This window comes from Eucyclogobius newberryi, unplaced genomic scaffold, assembly GCF_026437365.1.
Source record: "Eucyclogobius newberryi isolate DKJ021-1_F unplaced genomic scaffold, fEucNew1.0.hap1 SCAF_3, whole genome shotgun sequence".
Classification (NCBI taxonomy): domain Eukaryota; kingdom Metazoa; phylum Chordata; class Actinopteri; order Gobiiformes; family Gobiidae; genus Eucyclogobius; species Eucyclogobius newberryi.
The window spans coordinates 31,726,318-31,749,675 of NW_027315945.1; the positions used below are offsets into that span (position 1 = coordinate 31,726,318).

At 41.0% G+C, this 23,358-nt stretch overlaps 1 protein-coding gene across 1 annotated transcript; it reads right to left on the reverse strand.

Annotated features, from left to right (window-relative positions):
- Positions 1 to 9,697: 9,697 nt before the first annotated feature.
- Positions 9,698 to 21,210, reverse strand: sbk3 (SH3 domain binding kinase family, member 3). Its single transcript, XM_072460337.1, has 4 exons — positions 21,109 to 21,210; positions 14,981 to 15,128; positions 13,397 to 13,599; positions 9,698 to 10,500 (listed from the first exon to the last, which is right to left on the reverse strand). Exons 1-4 carry the CDS (start codon positions 21,112 to 21,114, stop codon positions 9,751 to 9,753), a joined length of 1,107 nt encoding a protein of 368 aa, XP_072316438.1. The 5' UTR covers positions 21,115 to 21,210; the 3' UTR covers positions 9,698 to 9,750.
- Between the last annotated feature and the right edge of the window lie 2,148 nt (positions 21,211 to 23,358).

Consider the following 23,358-nt stretch of genomic DNA (forward strand, 5'->3'; position numbering starts at 1 on the left):
GACTCTGTTCTTTTTGTGTTCATGGGTTTCAGCTTCTTGTTACACAGAAAACATTGAGGACTTCTGGTGTGTTCCAGTCGTCCTCGGAGGTCTCTGGAACGCACAAGTAAATCGGCTGTGCTCGGCAGTTAGCATAAGAATTCTAACTGACCATGGTATAAACTGTTTTAACGGTGGTATAAACTGTATAACGCACCGGTGTGCTATCTGGATGTCACTTTCCGGAGTTAAATCTGCTCTGCCCAGTCGATGAGAAATCTGATGCTAACTGGAGCGTGTTAGTTTTTAATAATAACATCAGGATTTTAAAACACACTGCACTGCTCTTCATTTTGAAATCCTTACGTAGCTAACGCTAATCTCTTTGTTGTTTAATCTTTACTTAATCATTCTCTCCACACCTGGTGAGTTAATTCTGTAGCCACAGCTGCCCTGGGGTAGACTGGGGTAAGTCTGGTCAACCAAAGAGTTCTCAATATTCTCTCGAGTCTTCTGATCAGAAGAACATCCTTGGTTGAGCGGTCAGACCCACTGACAGTGGAGCGTCCTCTGGTGAATGCTGTTGTTTTGTCCTTGGGCAAGACACTCAACCCCCCTCGCCTCCACTGTCTGTACTACACTGGTGAGAGAATGTGACCATTTACTACATATTTACCAGTTCCCTCTGAACACCACCACCCACATTCGTACATGCATAAAGTGAGTAAAGTGTCTTGCTCAAGAACACAATGACAATATTTACGCGCGCGTGTTTAATTTATTATCTAAAATCTGTAAAAACATACATTTAATTTAAATGTTTTAAAACATTTTAATTTAAAACCGATGGATCATTTGATCAGACCACAATAAAAACTATAGAATGAGCACATATTTTACCACATACAAAATGTCTGTTGCTCCCTGTAAGTTCAGGAGAAGGCCCAATATGAAAAGTAAAAATGTAAAGCACCGCGCTGCATCAGTGCCAGTCAGTGCCAGGTCCTGTTTTGTTCTAAGCTCCTCTTCGCTGAGACAAACGCTCAGATTTACACTTCTGCTCCGGCTCTTTTGTCTCTGTGGCTCAAACATGTGTTTTCCAGTTGTCACGTTCACTCCACTCCCAGGCCTCACAGCGCTCTGTGCCCTGGCACAACTCACAAACAAATACTTTAATATCACATTAATCATGAATGAAAAACCAGAGACACTTGTAAAGGTAATGTAGTCAAATTGACGCTTATGAACTTTAAAAATTGTCATGACGATGAGTTATTTCTGATTGATTCTGGCATGTTTGAATAACCCTGCATTGTTTTGCATTTGAAGCTCTAGTGCTGAGAACATTTCAAGTTTCACCTATCCCCTATGCCCTCCTACTATTCTATATGTATATCATTTCTGCAGTTTTGAACAGGAAGTCAATGGATCTGTATCTATTTTAAGCTGTTTTAGATCAACATTGCAATTTACAATGAACAAAATGTAAAATTATGAACTACATCTGTTATAGTTGAAAAAAAATACATGAAATATATTATAATGTGTTTATTTTCCCCATAAATAGGCAAAAAACAAAACAAAAACACAGGTCTATTGGGTTATTACCTTTGCGACTACAATGCAACGCCTGGAGACACATCCCCACATCTTGAGTTTGCGGTGGGGAGTACAGCTGGAGGATTATAGGAAGTACAACCTGTGCCTTGAATATAACTGAGGTTAAAAGGCCCAAGGGTCAGTTCTACTCGGGTATATTTTAGCAACTGACAAACTGAGGGCACATCATATCTGGTTATTTGCCTTTGGTTATGGTTTATTGATAATATCATTCATTATCAGTCATTAACAAGACGTAGAATTGACAAATAGAGGTGTATATTCTGGCCCAAAGGGGTAGAGTCTGGCCTGGGCTGCTCTAGCCCCCCGTGTACAGTTTATCCCCAAGGTTAGCACGGCCTGTCACTAGAGAAAATCCACAGGGAGAACAAACAAACAAACAAACAAATAAACAAACACAGGACAGGCAACAACCACCCAACTCTGCAGGATCGCGCAGGCAAATCAAAGGAGAGCCCTCTAGTCAAATGTCAGAGAAGGATAAGAACTTCATTAGAGGGTCAGAGTTCAAAGGACGCATGTAAAAATGGTTCTTGAGGTCGGGGGTACGTGGCTGTGCACTGCAGAGCGCCAGTGGGAGGTGATGATGTGCTCACATGGTAAATAGATGGCTCTGAATGCTATTTATAAACGCATCTAGAGTGGCCCTTAGCGAGGGTTAGCACAGTCCCAGTGACAGGGACACATGGGCACACTGCACATTAGCAGCTCGCTACCAACTGGGAGCTCCTCCAGACTAAACTTGTAAACGTCCAGGCTAAGACGTTCAGTTACTCGTGTTTCGGCACAGTTGGTGTTTGACTTTAATAAGTGCACGATACACAAATTGGTGCTCTGGCCCTGGACACACTTCCCTCTGTGACAGTAAAATCTATTCTGATTCTTCACCATTTAACTCCTACAAGAGTTTATAGCAACAGTAACAGTCTGTCGTCAATAAAGGTTTTGGTTACTCAGTTCCCACTGCAAATAGTGGCAAAAACTTTAAGTGATTTGAAGATTTGAGCGTTTCCAGGTTATTTCCTGCACCAATCAGATATGAATAATAAAAAATCAGTAAACAATAAAAAATAAAAAAAACACTATTACCTTGTTTGTGTGAACGTGTGCTGATCAACAGGACATTTGAATGAATTAATTTTATGTTTATATTTTAGTTTTTCTCAAAGCTGGGCCTTGAACTCAAAACCTTTAGGTGGAATGTCATCATAAACATACTAAAAAGAACCCCTCAATATATGAAAAGTACTTTTTACTTTTCAGTTCAGTAAGAAAATAATTGTGGAGTAGAAAGTACAGATATCAGCTCCCAGGCGTACTGCAGGAAAGGTCAAAAGTATCCTTAACCTAAAAGGATTGCTTAAGTACAGTACTTTTACCATTGTACTGTGTGTTACTTCCCACCACAGGACAAGTACGGTATATGAGTAAAGGGCACTGAGTATTACCCACCTCTGATTTATTATGGCTTCTATTTCTACTATGAAAATCCAGTTAAATCCAAACAGAAAAGTGACACATTTTAAGCTATAAAAACAACCAATTTGACCTTTAGTATCTACCAAATATATCCCGGCTGCAGCCGCTTTGACAGATGTAGTTTAACTGTCATGTTTAGCAGTGAAATATGTCCTCTTGTTTTAGTTTCATCCATCCATCAAAGCCACAGACGGTCCCTGCCTCTTCTGTGTTACTCTGAACTGTGTGTTGAAGTACATGTCATAAAGGAGTATTAAAGGGATTAAGCAGATTGAGATGAAGCAAAACACATCCAGCGCAGCGTGAATTGTTCGATCCACTTTTAGATCTGCTTCTTCTGAAATGCAGCACCTGTCGCTCACTGGACTTTCCCATTGGTGCTTTGTGTTTAAAGGTGCACTATGTAACCTTTCTGGTGGTGCTAAGAATGCCATGTTTTGTCAAGTTTGTTTTTAAAGCAATAAAAACTCCTGTAATTGATTAAATGCAAGATGGGGCCACGAGGGCCTCCTCCAGAAAAGCTACATAGCATATCTTTAATAATAACAGGACAATTTTGTATTAAATTGAACAAAAAATAAATATCAAGCATGTTGAAATTACTTCAACTTAAAATGTTAGCTTTGGGTAATTTTGACTGATGTAGATGTGATTAAAGGGTGAAATACTTTATTCACAGTTTGCAGTTATTATGGCTAAAATGAACTCTACTACTAGTTCATTTTGAACACAGTTTTTGTACTCATCCTCGATCTTCGAGAACTTGATCCTTGAACCTCAAAGTGGCATTTTTGTAGGTTTTTTGTATTTCAATTGTCAAGTCGAGAAAAAATGACCAGTGTATTACAATAAAGACTCAACCAAGTGATAAAAACAAGGAAATAACTCAAAACAGCCAAACGTTGGGTCCATTTTAGTGAATTTATTGCCCTGGATATTACCTGGTGGTGGCAGAGTGTCTGGCACTCTTGCCTCACAGCATGAAGGTTGCAGGTTCAGGTGCCAGACTGGGCCTTTCTGTTCAGAGTTCTCATGTTTCTCCCTGTGTCTGGGTGGGTTTCCTATGGGTGCTCCAGTTTACCCCATCAACACAAACCATGCACAATAGGTCGAATCCCCCAGCTCCGGTCCTGACCAGGCCAAGCACAAAGATCTTGAGGGTCCCGGAGCGCTGTAGGGCAGCTTCTCACGGCTCTGACAGGTTACACTGAAGGTTGAAGCAAATGTAGAGAAAATATTTTCCTCATGAGGGATTAATAAAGTGCACCGTAACCTTCACTTTACACAGATTATAAAGCAATGTTTGAGACTTAACTCCGTGTAGAAGTTAGCAACATTAGCATAACCGTGCATTTCTTTATAAGGCTGAGCAAAATAATATGTCTGTTTGCCGTAACCCGACCGACCAGGTATAAAACTAGCCGACTGAAAAAAAAAAACATAAGCATTGCAAATGACGCCAAATTCTTTTATTTTTCTAATATTTCGCCGACCACCGACCATTCTTTGCAAAAGCGTTGTGATGAATCATTTTATAACGCTGGTCAATTTATCATTCTTGCGCGACACATCTGCGTCTACAATTTAGGTCCTCCATATGTTTCTGAACTAAGCAGATCGAGCAGGAGTGATCCTATATTGCCTTTTACTTGTTGGTTTGCCTCTGTCAGTGCCACTGGTCTGGCCACTGTTCTCATGTCGTTCTGCATCATGGTGTGGCTTCATGTTAAATTTGACCTGCGCTTTGCATTCTGGGACATAAACACGCCCAGCAGCGTAATCACAACAAACATGGCGGCGCCCGTGTCCCCCGCATGTTCGGCATGTTCCCCTCGCTCGCTTTCGCTACCAAAATAAAGGATAGCGGCGTACAAAAGGTCGATTGAAATATCTTAATTGATCGGGTTGATTGAAACCTTCTCCATCATTGACTGTTGAAGCCTGACCCCTGGACTGTTGAAGCCTGACCCCTGGACTGTTGAAGCCCGACCCCTGGACTGTTGAAGCCTGACCCCTGGACTGTTGAAGCCTGACCCATGGACTGTTGAAGCCCGACCCCTGGACTGTTGAAGCCCGACCTCTGGACTGTTGAAGCCTGACCCCTGGACTGTTGAAGCCTGACCCCTGGACTGTTGAAGCCTGACCCCTGGACTGTTGAAGCCTGACCCCTGGACTGTTGAAGCCTGACCCCTGGACTGTTGAAGCCTGACCCCTGGACTGTTGAAGCCTGACCTCTGGACTGTTGAAGCCTGACCCCTGGACTGTTGAAGCCTGACCCCTGGACTGTTGAAGCCTGACCCCTGGACTGTTGAAGCCTGACCCCTGGACTGTTGAAGCCTGACCTCTGGACTGTTGAAGCCTGACCCCTGGACTTTTGAAGCCCGACCCCTGGACTGTTGAAGCCTGACCTCTGGACTGTTGAAGCCTGACCCCTGGACTGTTGAAGCCTGACCCCTGGACTGTTGAAGCCTGACCCCTGGACTGTTGAAGCCTGACCCATGGACTGTTGAGGCCCGACCCCTGGACTGTTGAAGCCCGACCTCTGGACTGTTGAAGCCTGACCCCTGGACTGTTGAAGCCTGACCCCTGGACTGTTGAAGCCTGACCCCTGGACTGTTGAAGCCTGACCCCTGGACTGTTGAAGCCTGACCCCTGGACTGTTGAAGCCTGACCCCAGGACTGTTGAAGCCTGACCCCTGGACTGTTGAAGCCTGACCTCTGGACTGTTGAAGCCTGACCCCTGGACTGTTGAAGCCTGACCCATGGTCTGTTGAAGCCTGACCCCTGGACTGTTGAAGCCTGACCTCTGGACTGTTGAAGCCTGACCTCTGGACTGTTGAAGCCTGACCCCTGGACTGTTGAAGCCTGACCCCTGGACTGTTGAAGCCTGACCTCTGGACTGTTGAAGCCTGACCCATGGACTGTTGAAGCCTGACCCCTGGACTGTTGAAGCCTGACCCCTGGACTGTTGAAGCCTGACCCCTGGACTGTTGAAGCCTGACCCCTGGACTGTTGAAGCCTGACCTCTGGACTGTTGAAGCCTGACCTCTGGACTGTTGAAGCCTGACCCCTGGACTGTTGAAGCCTGACCCCTGGACTGTTGAAGCCTGACCTCTGGACTGTTGAAGCCTGACCCATGGACTGTTGAAGCCTGACCCCTGGACTGTTGAAGCCCGACCTCTACGCTTGAAGGTAATATGATTGAACAAGTAACCTATTACAAATACTTGGGTATTTGGATCAAACTCTCCATCGACAAACAAACAAATCATCTTAAAAGCAGATTGTAGAAAACAGTTCATCCAGACTGCATTTCTCTCAGTTCTAGATTACGGCGATATCATCGTTTATGCATTCTACAGCAACAGACTTAAAACCTCTGAACTCGGCTTATCATTCAGCTTTAAGGTTCAGCTCTAAGGTTCAGCTCTAAGGTTCAGCTCTAAGGTTCAGCTCTAAGGTTCAGCTTTAAGGTTCAGCTCTAAGGTTCAGCTCTAAGGTTCATCTTTAAGGTTCAGCTCTAAGGTTCAGCTCTAAGGTTCAGCTCTAAGGTTCAGCTCTAAGGTTCAGCTTTAAGGTTCAGCTCTAATGTTCAGCTCTAAGGTTCAGCTTTAAGGTTCAGCTCTAATGTTCAGCTCTAAGGTTCAGCTTTAAGGTTCAGCTCTAAGGTTCAGCTCTAAGGTTCAGCTTTAAGGTTCAGCTCTAATGTTCAGCTCTAAGGTTCAGCTTTAAGGTTCAGCTCTAAGGTTCAGCTCTAAGGTTCAGCTCTAAGGTTCAGCTCTAAGGTTCATCTTTAAGGTTCAGCTCTAAGGTTCAGCTCTAAGGTTCATCTTTAAGGTTCAGCTCTAAGGTTCAGCTCTAAGGTTCAGCTCTAAGGTTCAGCTCTAAGGTTCAGCTCTAAGGTTCAGCTTTAAGGTTCAGCTCTAAGGTTCAGCTCTAAGGTTCAGCTCTAAGGTTCAGCTCTAAGGTTCAGCTCTAAGGTTCATCTTTAAGGTTCAGCTCTAAGGTTCAGCTCTAAGGTTCAGCTCTAAGGTTCAGCTCTAAGGTTCAGCTCTAAGGTTCAGCTTTAAGGTTCAGCTCTAAGGTTCAGCTCTAAGGTTCAGCTCTAAGGTTCAGCTCTAAGGTTCAGCTCTGAGGTTCAGCTCTGAGGTTCAGCTTTAAGGTTCATCTCTAAGGTTCAGCTCTAAGGTTCAGCTCTAAGGTTCAGCTTTAAGGTTCAGCTTTAAGATTCAGCTCTAAGGTTCAGTTCTAAGGTTAAGCTTTAAGGTTCATAACAGGAGAAGGATACAGATCTCACCACTGTCACTTATATTCTAAAGTAAAATGGCAATCATTGGATGCAAGAAGAGAACAGCACTGCCTTTTGTTTGTGTATAAGGCTTAAGTTGGCATTTTGCCAGAAGTTTCTTGCACATCAGGTCAAGTTGTCACCGCTTGAGGTCCCAGGACATTTTTATCTTACAGACCCATCGTGTCAACACAGAGACAGGAAAAAAAGCTTTCAACACTTTTGCTCCCTCCACACAGAGACTTTTTAAAGCACTGGTCAAGGACGACCCGCAGTGCAGGTACTCTTGTTTTATATCATTGTATCTCATGCTGTATGTGTAAATGTGTATTTATGTATTGGTTAAATCTATTGAATGTTTTATCTGTGTTTCTGTTGTTTATTCTGTGTTGTGTTTGCGACCAGAGGGAATTAAGTAAAAGAGCAGAACGAGAGTCTGAGGGCTCCGGCTCATTATTGGCACCAAAAGGGACCCATCTCATTAGGTTTCCCCTGTATATATATATTTGTATTTCTTTTAAATAAATGAATAACTGTCAGCAAGTGCGTCAGAATTCCACATAGGGATTTATAAATGAGACCCCTGACCTGTAAATGAGACCCCTTACCTGTAAATGAGACCCCTGACCTGTAAATGAGACCCCTTACCTGTAAATGAGACCCCTTACCTGTAAATGAGACCCCTGACCTGTAAATGAGACCCCTTACCTGTAAATGAGACCCCTGACCTGTAAATGAGACCCCTTACCTGTAAATGAGACCCCTGGCCTGTAAATGAGACCCCTTACCTGTAAATGAGACCCCTGACCTGTAAATGAGACCCCTTACCTGTAAATGAGACCCCTGACCTGTAAATGAGACCCCTTACCTGTAAATGAGACCCCTGACCTGTAAATGAGACCCCTTACCTGTAAATGAGACCCCTGACCTGTAAATGAGACCCCTGACCTGTAAATGAGACCCCTTACCTGTAAATGAGACCCCTGACCTGTAAATGAGACCCCTTACCTGTAAATGAGACCCCTGACCTGTAAATGAGACCCCTGACCTGTAAATGAGACCCCTTACCTGTAAATGAGACCCCTGACCTGTAAATGAGACCCCTGACCTGTAATTGGGACCCTGGTCGAGCTCCCTGACGATAGATGTGTTTTATGCTACAGACAAAGCAATAACATCTCCATGGAGGCTAAGCTGGCTGCAGACTGCACCGTGACATAAAAAGGCTATAAACAAATGTAACATATCTAAAAGAGTCTTGTAGTAAATGTGTTAGTGGCCTTTGGGACGTACTGGATTGCACTTTGGCCATACTGTGTGAGAGGATCTTGCAGCGCCAGCAGCGACAGTGAAATCAGATCTGTTTTGACACTATAAGTTTTAATGTCTCTCCGATCCGCCCATAACCACTCTCTACAAGTGTATTCTGAGGCATGGATAACATTTTGATAAAGAGCGCTTCGTTTACACAGCCATTTGAAAGATTTAATACCTACTTCACACTTTAAATATTTACAGCACATCTTTGCAATAAATCACATGCACACACGTAGACTTATATACACATATGAACAAGACTTATATAAAAATATGAATATACAGCAGCACCTTATGGACAGTGTCTAAATAATGCACCAAGTAAGAACAAAACGTTTTACCCAACATAACTTAGAATGACTCGTATTCACAATATTCAATTGCATTTGAACAGGTTAGATTTAAAGGCTGAAATGTTTGGATAGTTTAATTGTTTTGTGATGTTTCTGACTGGATTTATCTTAATAATTTAAAAACAACAACAGAATTAAAAAAAAGACTCTAAAGACATACTTCTTGTGTGTTTACGGTAGTATTAAAACTACAATATTTGTAGAGGATTATTTTTACATTTTGATGATGAAAAATATTGATCTAAAACAACACCACCTCTTTTGCCTAATATGAAATAAGAACAAAAATATAATAACAATAGAATTATTATTATAACAGATCATTTTAATTCAAAATGTACATCAAAACTACTGCGATATGGGTAATGCTTTAAAAAGAGTTCCTTAGTCAACTATTTATAAGGTGTAAATGAGCACTAGTGATGTTTAAACAATGACTATCATTTGAAGATGACTTATAATATGTTGTTAATAAGTCATAAACCAAAATAATAGTTATAATAGATAATAAATAGTTTACTAAGGAACCTTCATTTAAAGTCCAGATATTGCTTTTTGTTGTTGACTTTCTTTCTCCGTCGAGTTATAGCCTGAAGTAAGACCCAATGTATCAGTCGAATAAAAAAAGTAATCATAATAAGTCAGAATTATCCAAGTTATTTGGATATTCCTTCTTTACAGTGTACACATGATCTACCACAGTGAAGTCCACGTTTATCTCTCTCCTTTGCCCTCCCTGAGCAGCTCGTCCTTTAAACCTCCCGTCTCGCTGACCTTCTGGGCCTCTTTCTGCGCCTCCTGGGCCCTTCTCCTCTGCTCCCGCTCGCTGCCCAAGAGCCAGGGGCCGCCAAGGTAGCTCAGGATCTCCTCGGGGCTGCCACGCTGCTTGGGCTCTGGGTTCAAGAGCTCTTTGAACAGGGCCATGGCAAGCGAGCCGATGCCGTGGAACTGCGAGGGCGGCGGGTTTTCCCTGTAGCGTTCCTCCATGATGGCGTAGCAGTCCGTTTTGTCGTGCGCCCTCTCGATCTCAAACCACTCCTCGTATTTTCGATAGCGGCGGTCGTCGTGCGTGCTCTCCTCCCAAGGGAAACAACCGGTCAGCAGGCAGTAAGTCAGCATGCCCAAAGCCCAACTGTCGATCCCGGGTTCCACCGTGATCCAAGTGTCTTCCATCTCCTCCTCCGTGCCCTCCTCTTGCCTCCTCTCCCACTCCTTCTCCGCCTCCTTCGCCGGTCCGACCTCCGGCGTGCAGAAGGGGGATTCGTACCACACGGCGCGGACGGTGGATCCCACGGCCCGGGCCAGGCCGAAGTCGCCCAGTTTGACCCAGCGGCACGAGCTGTCGCACAGGAAGATGTTCTCGGGTTTGATGTCGCGGTGGACGAAGCCCAGAGAGTGAAGGTGCGTGACTGCGCCGCTCAGCTGGGCCATGACCCTCTGGATGCGCTCTTCCTCCATGCCCTCCTGCAAAACATGTTTGTATATTGTAGAAAATGTGCCATTAACTTAAAATACTACCGTATTTTCCAGACTATAAGTTCTTTCCTAGTTTTGGCTGGGGTGCAACTTATATTTATACTTATATACTTATACTCCGGAGCAACTTATATGTGATATTATTTGTTATTTTCATACTTGCAACTGCATTTCATACTCCAGTGCGACTTATATATGTTTTTTTCTTCTCTATTATGCTTTTTTTGGCTGGTGCGACTTATAGTCCAGTGCGACTTATACTCCGGCACGACTTATAGTCCGGACAATACGGTAAACAGGGCTGCTAGAATCCATACAATATAATCAGAATCGCAAATTATATGACCCTATTTATAGGGTAATGCCTTCTGCAAACAGCAAGATCTAAATATGTTCAGAACTAGTCAATATGTTTTGTAAAATATGATATTATTACATTGACTTGGCTTCTCTCAAATGGTATATATTGCACCTGGATTAGTAAGAAAGTACACAGTGTCTGGTGTCTAAAATAAAGATTGAGCAAAGACTGAATTGAATCCTGATTCAAAAACTCAAATCACAAATTAAGGCCGTGTAATAAATTGCAATAAAAATTTAAAGTTGGCGCAGAGGCTGAATATTTACATAAAAGAACGTCTTCAGCAAAGACTAAATGTATTTTTATAGAACAATCTTGCACCTGTAGCTTAGATTTCTACAAACATATACTGGAAATGTATTTAATCAATTCATTTTTCAGTCTTTTTTACAACGTCCACTTGCAAAAATCGCAATTACCGGTATTTCCCCCCCAAAAAATCGTGTCTCTGAAAGATTACAATTATTTTTTGGATGAAGCCTAACTGTCTTTGTAATTGAAATGCATATTTTATTGTTTGAAAGGAGATAGAGCGACACCCGTGAACTTTCTGAACCACTTGTTCTGAACCAGTGAACTTTTTATGGACCACGTTGCATTGTCAAGAAAATAGACGCGCATCATATTTGGATTTGTTTGATTTTAACAACTCCCCTGGAAACAAATTACCGCCGCGCTGTGTTGAGTCCCTTGTAAAGCTGCTGTCTTATGGTGTGCGTCAGAAACAGCTGATGCCGCTCTGGAAGTCCCTAACCCACATTCTCTCCACTCACTCCGGAGGTAAAAAGGGCGGCTTATCGGTCAGCTTTTAACTTACTGGCAGGACCACTTAACACGAGAGGCCACGCTCTTATCAAGCCAGATATTCCACTGGACTCAGCACTAACGAAGGAGCGAAGGAGGTTCAAAGTAAAACGGACCGGCGCAGCAAAGTGATAAAAGTAACGCAGAAGTTAAAAGGTGTCGGATGAAATTCATATTGAAATTCATATAGTTGTGTCGTCAGAAAATAGACAATATACTGAAATATCAATAATATCGTGAATGTTGTTTTCAAACTCTTGAATAATGGTGTAAATGGTATATTATGGACTTTACATCTGTCTGATTCTAACTAAGACATTTTTAGTTCTGTTGGATTGCCAAAATATTTTCAGATTATCATCATCATTAGTGCTGCAACAATGAATGGACTACAGTAATTTTGACTATAATTTGAATATTGTATTGCGTAGTTATCTGGACCGTACGGACTCGGAAACACATACAAAAAGATCTTTGTATCACACAGACCAGAACATTATTGTGTTATAATTTAGAATTTTAACCAATAATTCATTCTATTTGTAAATATTCTTTATCTACAAGCCTTCTGTCACCACATTTACACATAAAAATGTATCTAAAAAGTCTCAATGTACAACAGAAATAATCACTGACTAGTCAACTACTAGCATAATTGCTAGTTAAATCCTTAGTTATTACTCAAAAGATTATATATATTTTTTGTCAATATTGCCCTCCGCTACAAGAACATTACATTAAAATAATTGCCCTATAACTGCTTTGGTGGTCTCCGAATGTTTAATGTACATTCCCATCTCAGACTAACAAAACATGGCAGCTATTTGGCGCCCGGGGCCTCTCAGATCACATGACAGTCAAACATGTAAGTGTCTTCCTTAAGCACTCAACAACACTCTGCAATTCCAGACTTGTACTACCAACATTCAAGTACACAGGGTTTCTACTATTAATATGGCTCTTAATATACCGCCACCAGACCAGCACCTAAGACAAAATGTCCCTAATTACAGATCGTGCCTATTATCTACACTCATTCATGAACATTTGAAATCAGGATATCTGTCTATTTATGTATATGTAAATGATATAGTAGTTTTGAAGTTTCTGCTCTCAAATGTAGAGAGGGAAAAGTAAAAAGTATCCACTGTAAAACTTACTGAAGTAACGTACAGATACTTACCTTTTACTTTTGTTCTACATTACTTTCCACCACTAGTTTGAAATATAATGTTGTTGTATGTTTTTGACACATAAAGGGCCATTTTGTTACTAAATCTAATCTTATCTAAACAAGGCTTGTCAAAAGTATTCAAATTTTAATACAAATTGATACTAAAGTAAGTATCAAAACTAGGTACAAACGGTATTCATATGAGAAAGTATAAACACTAGTATAAATACTAAAAATCACCTAAACAGGACAAAAGTTTACCTTTTCTGAACAGTTTTAGAATGTTTGTTTGCTTTATTAGAGCCAGAATAAGACCACATAGTAACTTAAAAAACATACTATTATTTTGTGTTGAAACTTACATTAGATTGTCTATAGTTTTTTCTTAATTATCAATGTGTTATCAAAATCAGTATCAAGTATAAGCCTTTTCTTCAGTGACAAAATCCAGTTTGACGTCATCAAAACCAGCGAAAACGACTCAAAACAAATCATTTTTAACTGATTCTTGCAGCGTGAATTATGTCCCGCTCATACATACTGACCTCTGACACGATGACGCTGTAGAGGTCGCCGTAGAGCCCGGCCTGCTGCGCAAACACGTAGTAGTCTGGAGTGGAGAAGAAGATGCCCAGCGCTCGGGTGAGGGACGGGTGCGTGCAGTAGGACAGAGACAGGTTGTACTCGCGCAGGAAGGACGCCAGCGTGGTGGACTCACGAGGGAAGAACTTCAGAGCCATCGGGGATCCTGAGAGGAAAAGAAAAAAAACGTTTTCAGGGATCAGAATCAAAACAGGTCAAGGGTCATTTTGTGTACTAGCAACAATTCCTACGATTTATTATTAATATTAGTATTTTCATCTTGCGCTTGTAATATGTTGCTCCTGATAAATTAAGATTGTCAATGAGCCATTCATACACAGGGATGGGGGGAAAAATAAAAACAAAAAGTGGATGTAAAATACAAAAAAAAATACTTATGATGAGGGAACATTTGGGAACGTTACGGTTAAAGGTTCATTTGACGTTGTAAGTCTCCTTTAAACACCCTAAAAAGGTTGTGGATATGTTTTATAAAACTTTAACAGTGGATAAACTGTCACTTAATGTATACGTCTGTCAGTTTTAGACTCCTCTGCCCTGGTTATGTAATCTATGGAAATACTTGATCAGAATTTGACACTATGAACGAATTTAACTTCCCCTAAGGAACTACTACGTTACAGGCCCGAGGAAACCCGATCCCTCTGAGCTCTTCATTAGAGCAACACAAGTGCAAAAGGTTAAGTGAACGCTCTTAAAAGCCTCCTCTGTCTTCATGTTACTCCCACTGCTTCTACAACACAAACAGAATGTACATGGAATCGGAGGCCTGTCCTGGGTATCAGACGCTCACAGCTTGGATACAAATAAACCGCATGTAAAACGGGATAGTGGGCTATTTTTGACATTTTGATTAATTTATGCACGGATTATCCAAGTCATTATTTTGAGTTGTATTATTTTTTGTCTCATTTTGATTGATGAACTCTTGCTTACATTTGCATTACACAGTGAAACAGCAAGAGGGTTTTAAATTCTGGCTCCTCTCAGTTTGCATGTTGTTCCTGCGTCTGCGTTTCCCTGCCAATTAAAAATACCCAATTGTTTGTTACTTTTTTGGTTGGGACAATGCATGTTAATGGACATATATACGCTGTAAAAACGCCAGGCTTATTCATACACCAGCGTACATGGACACTGGAGGCAAGACGGGTGAAGTGTCTTGCCCATGGACACAACAAAATATGCAGCAAGGTTCTAGGAGCCTTATCTCAATTATTTTTTTGCCTACATCACAATTTTATTACGATTCACAGAGTTTGTATCTTATAATATCCCAAGAACAGGTAACGTGCGTCTTCTGAGAGTTCACACTTCACTGTGATTGGTTAAATCCGCCTGTCACTCACTCGGAGCCCGACAGAGGCTGACCAATAGGAGAAGTGCGCGGGGGAAAAGTGTCGCTTGAATGTGGAGCTGCACTGAATCACGACATGATGGTTTCGCCGATTAACTCTCCATCTGAAGTTGTCTAACGATGAATAAAGCGCTTTACCGTCGTTACACTTTAATGGTGGACTTCTGACCTCGTTTCCTGTGCACGGCCAGCATCACTTTGCCGTAGGAGCCTTCTCCCAGCAGCTTGATGACATGGAAGTGTTCAGACACCGTCAGACTCCCCATGGCCTGAGCCGAGAGGTAACAGAGCTCGTCCAGCTCCTGAGCTGCAGCGACCTGAGAGACCAAGAGCACGCGATTCAGACAAACACAATAACGAGGCTCCAGCTTTGTACAATCACCACACACAATTAGGATCAGATTATTTTAGAAAAGTGATTTTTTTTTTGGTTCCACTACTGATATTGAAACTTTAAAGATTGAAACTGAACCGATATCCTTGAACTTATGATGTTTGTGACCAAATGGTGTCTTTCGAGGGACTCCTGAACATGAACCGTTCGTATCTCAGTCTCCTCTCTGTTTTTATGTATTTTTCATTTTTTCTTTCCTTTTTTAATGTATTTTTCTTCACAAATTTACTCTGAATGCATCTTTTTCTTTCAATTCTTCTGTATATTTTGTGCAAATTTACTCTACAGAATGTATTTTTCTTTACAAATCTTTCTACTTATATTTTTTAATGATTTTTTCTCTGCAAATTTACCCTAAATGAACTCAAGAAATGGCAAGGAAGTAGAGCAGGCAACGCACATTACACATTTTACACACACAGTTTTATCAGATGACAAAGGCCACCTCGAGGTTGGACGAGTATTAATCAAATCTTAGCCTTAATTTGATCTCCCAGTGCCTAGTTTTATTAACGGATTGACTTCCTTAACATAAATAGTCAGTCTTTTAAGCAACTCTTTAACATGAAAAGGCTCCAATAATCTGAGTTAGTCCCATCACCACCTGGACGATTCCCGATTCTGTTTCAGGAGCCGAGCCGATCCCAGACAGCAGATGTCTTTAACTTAAATATATTATTATCATTCTTTATTTCAATCGTGTGTTATTCACATTAACATAAATGATCATCACAATCGAAAAGGAGCAGGGAGAAGAAAACACAATCTTATAAATATCTGCCCTTCTCTTGACATTTTATTAAAACAAACAAAAAACAAACACAAGACGGTTCCGAACACATTTTGTTTGGACAACTTGAACATATGCGTGATTGGGTTTCAGGTCTTGAGCTTCAGTAACCTGAGGACAAAGGCCTTATTGATGAAATGTGTCACTGTGTTATGGGTGCACATGATGAGTGGCGCTGCGGTCGACAGGGCGTCCAAAGGCACGGAGCGTGTTGATGATGATAGATGATAACGGCACTGGATGAAGCCAGAATCTGAGCTACATTTGGAGGCGCACCTGTCGCCTCGCATACTGTACTGGAAGGTGTTGTTCTTCTGGAATATAAATAATGGATATAGCCAGTATCTCTGTAAGACTTGGACTCATCATTTGGATCGTATCCTTGACAAAGCTGACGGTTGAGATGAGACATATTCAGTTACAAAGTTCAAAACTGGCTATGGTTTTTGAATAGGTCTTTTATCATATATTAAACGTTGAAAACTGGCTTTGTGATCAAACTGCTTATTCAATGATACAAATAACTTTTTTGACTGTCTCTTTACAAATGTCACTGTGTCTACATCATTTTTTGGTAAATTAATAAAGCGTTAAGTGTTATGAATATTGTTTTGAAGCAATGCAATTTGAGAATATCCTTTATACGGTAGTAAAAATGCTCCAAAATGCTGATACCTTTTAAAAATAAATGTTTTTTTGGTCAACTTTCAAATAAGGGTTGATAAAAAAGCTAATATTTCTGCACGTTTCCGATGAATTTGACAGGTCTGATCGTCTGATACATGTTTTAGTCTCCAAGGAGAAAGATAAGTTTAATGCCAATAAAAGCAGTAACATCTCTGTGTGTATTCGTCTGTCAAAACACTGCGCAGTTACGTTTGCCTTACTATTGCTCCATGAATATTCACATGAAACTCGGCACAGTTGCGACGGCATTAGCACATTGTCTTATCTCCACACATTTGTCATTGTCACTCAGCCGGTTTGGTCATTCTGTTATGTGTCCAGTGTCTTTGAAGAGGATCCACTCAGAGCCCTGAAAATTAGGAGGCCTCATTCTATAGCTTAACACAAAAGATACTATCACAGCAAGAGGTATATTTACTGCGTTCTCTGCGTGGAGTGTTGCATAAGAGGGTTTAAGGGACAGTCGGTTTAATGATAATTCAATAAGGTCATTACATCACAATGAGGGCGTGGTATTCAGTACAAGTTCACCTCTGCCTAATCCGCGGTGGAAAGTTATTAGTTACTTTTAAGCAATCTACTCTGTTTATTACAAGTGCAAAGTCAACATTTAGCAACTTTGTCGAACTTGGCACACAACTTATTTCCATATTTTGAGTAAGACCAATGTTTTATGTGCATTGCCTATAATACAATTTAAAGGTCTGTGCGCCGTGCATGACCTGTAATTGTCAGGATGCAACTTAATTTAAACCGTTGTAATTCCGATTAGTAGTTTTTGTGATTTAACCGCTTATTACATTATTATTATTATTATTATTATTATTATTAGGCCCGAGCGCCACAAGCTGGCGAGAGGCCTATTAATCTCGTAAGGCCGTGCGAAGCACGGCTGCGAAAGTGCGCACATAGTGCGCACAAAATCGAGCGCGAAGCGCTCGCCCACTTCCAAACACTCACTAACGCACTCCTCCACTCATGCACGCCCCGTGCATACTAATTAGTTGTAGGAAAATGGAACATTACCGTTGTAAACGGGCGAAGCCCGTGCAAAAGTTCGCACTAAACGAGCACTTATAAAGCACTCATTTGCGCTAAGTAGCTCACGAATACGTTCCCCATCTCTTGCATGTTCCGTGCATATAAGCATGTAAGGCAAAAATTGAACATTATTACTGTATAGAGGGCCAAAAACACAAAGTGGGCGGAGCCCACTCAAAATTATCGAAAGTACCCGTCAGTGACCAGGGACCCACACCATGAGGTAGGAAAGCGCGAGCGCTTTCCGAAAATGTATAGTTTATGATATTTGAAAAATGGGAAACATTGTTTTCGCATCGGAATATTATTCTTTCTTTCTTTCTTCTTCTTCTTCTTCTTCTCGGGACCAACCCCCCTATTTTTCACCCAGTGAACATTGACGAAAAGTCACAAAAATTTGCACGCCTCTAAAAATCGTGCCTCTCTACATTCTGGCTATTTCCCTTTTCTAAAATTAAAAAAATTGGCGCGTCAGCGCCCCCAAATGTACCAAAAATGCATTGAGAGATGGGAAATGACCCAAAAAAAATCTGATCGTAGAATCATGAAATTTGGCGCAGAGGTAGATGGTGACAAGAGAAGTAAAAAATATTATTACGGCAACGCCGTCCGCCCAACCAAATGTCGGCCATATTGCTTCAAAAATGGCTAAACATGACTTCGGAGTTTTTCCAAACGTCGTACTTTTACGAACTCCTCGCAGGGCGTTAGCCCTAAAAAGCTGAAATTTGGTGAAAATGCTACTGAGGAGTGGGACATCAAAAGTTATCCAAATTACATTGATACCTCTCACGGTCTCTGTGCGGCGAAGCCGCAAACTGTAGCTAGAATTTCAGAAATCTCCCATATTTAAAATTTCTGCCGTTTGCGCAGATAAAGTCCGAATTGCGTCAAATTAGAATCAGTTGTTAAACTCTTTGCCCTAAACCTACTTGAAGTGAAATAAATTCATTTGGCGCCACAGCGCCCCCTACAGATTTTATATGGAGGTTAAATGTTTAGTTTTGCGAAATTATATGAAATTTGACACACAACTCAATTTTAGCATCCCCATCAAAAAAGTCAATGACTCATGTCATAATTGTTATGGCGTTGCCGTAACGATGACCGAAACCTTTCATGTTATTCCAATGGGGAAATCGCCAGAACATGTTTACACTTTAGACTTTCACAAACTCCTCCCAGGGCGTCAGCCCTATTAACCTGAAATTTGGTGAGACTCATCTTCAAGACCATCAAAAGTTATCCACATTTTCATTCAAAGAGTCACGGTGTCTGTGCGGCAAAGCCGCACATTGTGCCAAGAATTCAAAATAAAATTGCTTTTTGATGGTAAAACAAAGGGGAGAAGATGTGACAGCGTCACAGATTCAGCAGTAGGCGTAATAAAAGGACAATTGGGGCGCGTTAGCGCCCCCTCCTCTTGCGGCGTGGCGGCGGTGTGGCGGCGGCGTGGCGGCGGCGTGGCGAGGGCCGATCATTGCCGCTTGCGGCTATATTTATTATTATTATTATTATGACATTAGTCTTGGTTTAGCCCCGACTTTGCCCGTGTTTAGTTCTGGGTTTAGTCCTCTATGTTGATGTGGTGATTGTGTAAGTGTGAATGCACCTAATATGGAACAATACAAATGTTGTTTACCTTTTGGTACATTTTCGTGCAGAGTTTTGTGTTATTACAGAGAGCTGTGTCATACCATGTGATTCAGGATGTATCAATAGACTATTGGGGAGGGGATATTCCATTTTAACATGCAATAACTTGAGTCCATGCCTATAGAGCAGCTTAAAAACTGTCTGTGGAGCCTCATCAGCAAAAACCAACATGTGGAGTAGAAGACAAATGCATGGCTTTTATCATAATAAAGTTGTCCATCTTCATTTTCCAAGTAGACATATTCCTTGTTTAGCATTTGTGACTTATGTGTGACTTATTTTAGACTTGGATTATCTCTTGTTTAGACCTGGTTTAGAACTGGTAGTACTCTGAAGGATTAATATTTTTGTTTATGGTACTTGATGTGAAAAGTTTGAAAACTGAGATCTACCATAACTATCGTTCCTGGCTCTCGAAAACCGTTGGGAATGTTTCTGGTAGTCACATGCGAGTTTTCTTTGGCCCCGGAGAAGATGACTGGAGCACCAAAGCACAGCCAATTAGCTCCATCCCAAAGCGTGTCGTAAAGTGACTCACACGGCTCTTTCTTACAAGTTTGCAATCTATAAAATGTTGACGGGTTTTGTCAAAAAGTTCTGCTTTTACAGTACAGAGGTAAAAACAAAACGTACAAACTTATGAAGAGAAAGGTCGCGTCAATCTGCTTATTATATCGCAATTTCATTTTGTGATATATTTAATGTCTTATCTCTTTGCCCTCTATTTTTTGACCTGTTATTGTTGTTCAATGTTTATCATATGTTTATTATAGAAAAATGAGTTTAAACTTTTATTCCGCGGGCCATTCTGATTCCTGATACAAGCCAAGCACTTTCGAATAGAGGTGGTTATTAATAAAATCCCCTCTAAATAAGAGCCACTGGCAAAGAGATGAGTGTTGAAAAGATCTGTGTCGTTTAAGCAGGGGCTAAAATAATTAACACATTTAAAGTATTAGCACTGAATATGATCCAGGCTTTACAAAGATCTAAATGAACAGTTGCATTTTGGAAGTCACTGACTATTTGAAAATGCATTATTGGGCCGTACATTCACGCGTTTTGTATTCCTGTTGATTGATAGACAGATGGATAGATAGATGCAGGTAATTATAGAGCTGCAAGATGAATGGCAAAGAAATCTAAATCTAAAAGTCTACCGTAAGTAATAACGAAGTAGCATAATTTCTCTGCAAAACAACATTTCCCAGTTTTATTATTCATAAAACCTAAAAACCCTGTAGTTTAAACCCACAAATGTGTTCTGAAATGCATGGGATTCTTGTATTTAGTTGATATTTCAGTCGTTCTCGATTGTTAATGTTCCTGGTTGAGTTCAAAATGTGACACTCTGAACCGAATCCTTGTAATAATAAAGCATAAATCGCAAATGCATTGGCAATTAACTTTGGTGCCACTTTATAATAACTACACCTTAATAAAGCATGAACAAGACTTTCAAAATGAACAGTTTATTGAGAAAGATTCAGGTTCAGAAACTACTTATTTAAAAGGTCAGGAGTTAGAATTAACTTGAAGTAAAACTGAATCCTTCTTAATAAACTATTCGTACATTATGAATTAAGCCTTTATTCATGCTTAGTTTAGTTATTATACAAGTGTAGTTATTATAAAGTGATATATGTTCAAACTTGTTCAAGCTAAATACATAAATCAGATAGAAACATGCAAGTAATGACAAGAAAGGAAGTAAGAAAATACTACTTACTGCCATCGTACTGTTATCTTCACTTGCAGGATTCAGATCTTTTGCATGTAATTGAAGTTTGCAGTAAAATGTAGTGCAGTAAGAGTCGTGGTCCCGTGGAGCAGTGGAGCAGCTGTGGAACACGTTAGATTCTGCTTACTGTAGACCTAGATATTGAGTTGTGCGTGGAGCCCCGAGAGAGACTGAGCACGACACCCTCTTTCTTTCTTTCTCTCCCCCTCTCTTTTCCTAGCCCGGTGCCAACTCTCTCTCCGTCCGGCTCGGTGGGCGACGCAGGGAGATACGCGCGAACCAGTCCACAGGCATGTCAAACCTCTGCCTCCCTCGCTACGATAATATCCTTACATTTTCAATCTGTCACTCGCTTGAATCAAATTACTATGTCAGGTCACTCATCGGCTGTCAATCACTTTTCACACACACACACACACACACACACACACACTGATTGTCCCCCCTGGCTGAAATTCCTCCTCTAATCGACATGCACGCTGGAATGATTGGAATAGGCCAACGAGGAGTAATCCTGAGTCTTAAATTTTAATGGGACAATTAATCATACCCCACATGAGACACTTGAATGTGCAGAATGACTGTACAAAACTGCATGAAAGCTTTGTGGTTAAAAACTCGAAAGATTTTAATTTGTAGACAGTTTGATTTGGCTTGCATTTTGCTTTATCATGAATGTCCGTCTGTGGCATGATGCTTGATTATTCATGATTATAGGCCATAAACACCACAGTGTTTTAACAAGCCTCTTTAAAATGTCTTTTAAGAGCTTCTGCCTTGATCTAGTTCCAGGATTTTACAGATGCTTCTTATAGACAGACTTGTAGCAGCAGATCAAATTGTTTCCCAAAGGACTCTCATAAAACAAAGTAGTACAAATCACTGGGCATTTTCCTAATAAATATAAAACAATCAATGTTGATCACACTTTTATTTGCTGTCTAAAGTCTCGCCTTCACTTTCGCACGGCGGGTGCTTTCTCTGGTCCTGACGTCCAAGAGTACAGGCACTATTATTGACTTGATCTTTGTGTGTTACATAACACAAACACCGGCTGCTATCACAACGTCCAGCCCACTCAAGTTTCTGTCACTGAGCCTCTGTCCAGACGTGACCGTTGGACCTCCGTGTTTGTACAGCTCCACAGGGCCGTGGGGCTCTGCTGTGACAACCTCCCACAGCCACAACACAAACAGCTTCCTCTGGTCCCAGGAGCGACACTCGATGCACTAAAACACAGGCCATGCATTGTCACTATGTGCGCACAAAGCACACACAGAATATCTCCACACATTTGAATCCATGTCGGCTGCATTTAGAGACATCGGACATGCTCTGATGACAGCACAACATGTGGACACTTACATAATCTGGATATTAGTTACACTTCATAGCTGAGAAATGCAGGTTATTCTTGAAAATAGATGTATAATTTACAGGATGCAATTATTACGATAATCTGACAATAGCTCACCACTGGTTTTGAATCATTTAAACAGATCATGTATAAATGTGTTTGTTAGTCGGTCAGTTACGCCCTCGTGGCTGGTATGTTTGAGAGGAGTCAAAGCAATGAGCATAAAAATGTGAAGCTTAACTGTGACATGTGGCTGTTTAATCACCTGCTTTTTCAGAGATTAAAGTTTCCAAATCGGCGTGACAGAGTCTGTTGTGATATTTCCTCTGTTCCCGCTGGAGAAGACTGAGATAAAGGGACTCGTGTGTACAGTAAACACAGCACATACATACAGCTGTCACTCTGACATGATCTGAGGCTCACGAGCTGCACTGGGGACGTTTCAGCTCAGGACAAGGGCGCCTCTCTGTGGACAAAACAAGCAATGACATTAGCATTTATTTGAGAAGTCAAGATGTTCAGAGTGAAGATGTGACACTGAATAACTTTAATTTCACTGCCTGGTTAGATGTAAAATTAAATAAAACAAAAAATACTTTAAAGCTTCTGCCAGGCAAATGCAATGCAAGAGTGCATACATGGAAAACATTCAAATCAATAAATAGTAAACTGATGCCTAAATCTGGACTCTGGCAAGATAGTTCATAGATAGCTGTGTAGTTATATTTTTTTATTTGGACTTTAAAGGTGCACAATGTAACTTCTGCTGGGGGATGTATACCATTTCCTCGAGCAGTGGTGTACAAGTTTCACACAGGGCCACATATTGAAACAAGTAGAGGGCTTTAGACCGGTGGTCAAAGTAAATCATTCAGAAGGGA

Coding starts and splice junctions, on each gene's coding strand:
- sbk3 (XM_072460337.1), bottom strand. Junction 13,600..14,980: donor GGCCGTGCACAGGAAACGAG/GTCAGAAGTCCA, acceptor TTTTCCTCTCAG/GATCCCCGATGGCTCTGAAG. Junction 10,501..13,396: donor ACAGCGTCATCGTGTCAGAG/GTCAGTATGTAT, acceptor CATGTTTTGCAG/GAGGGCATGGAGGAAGAGCG.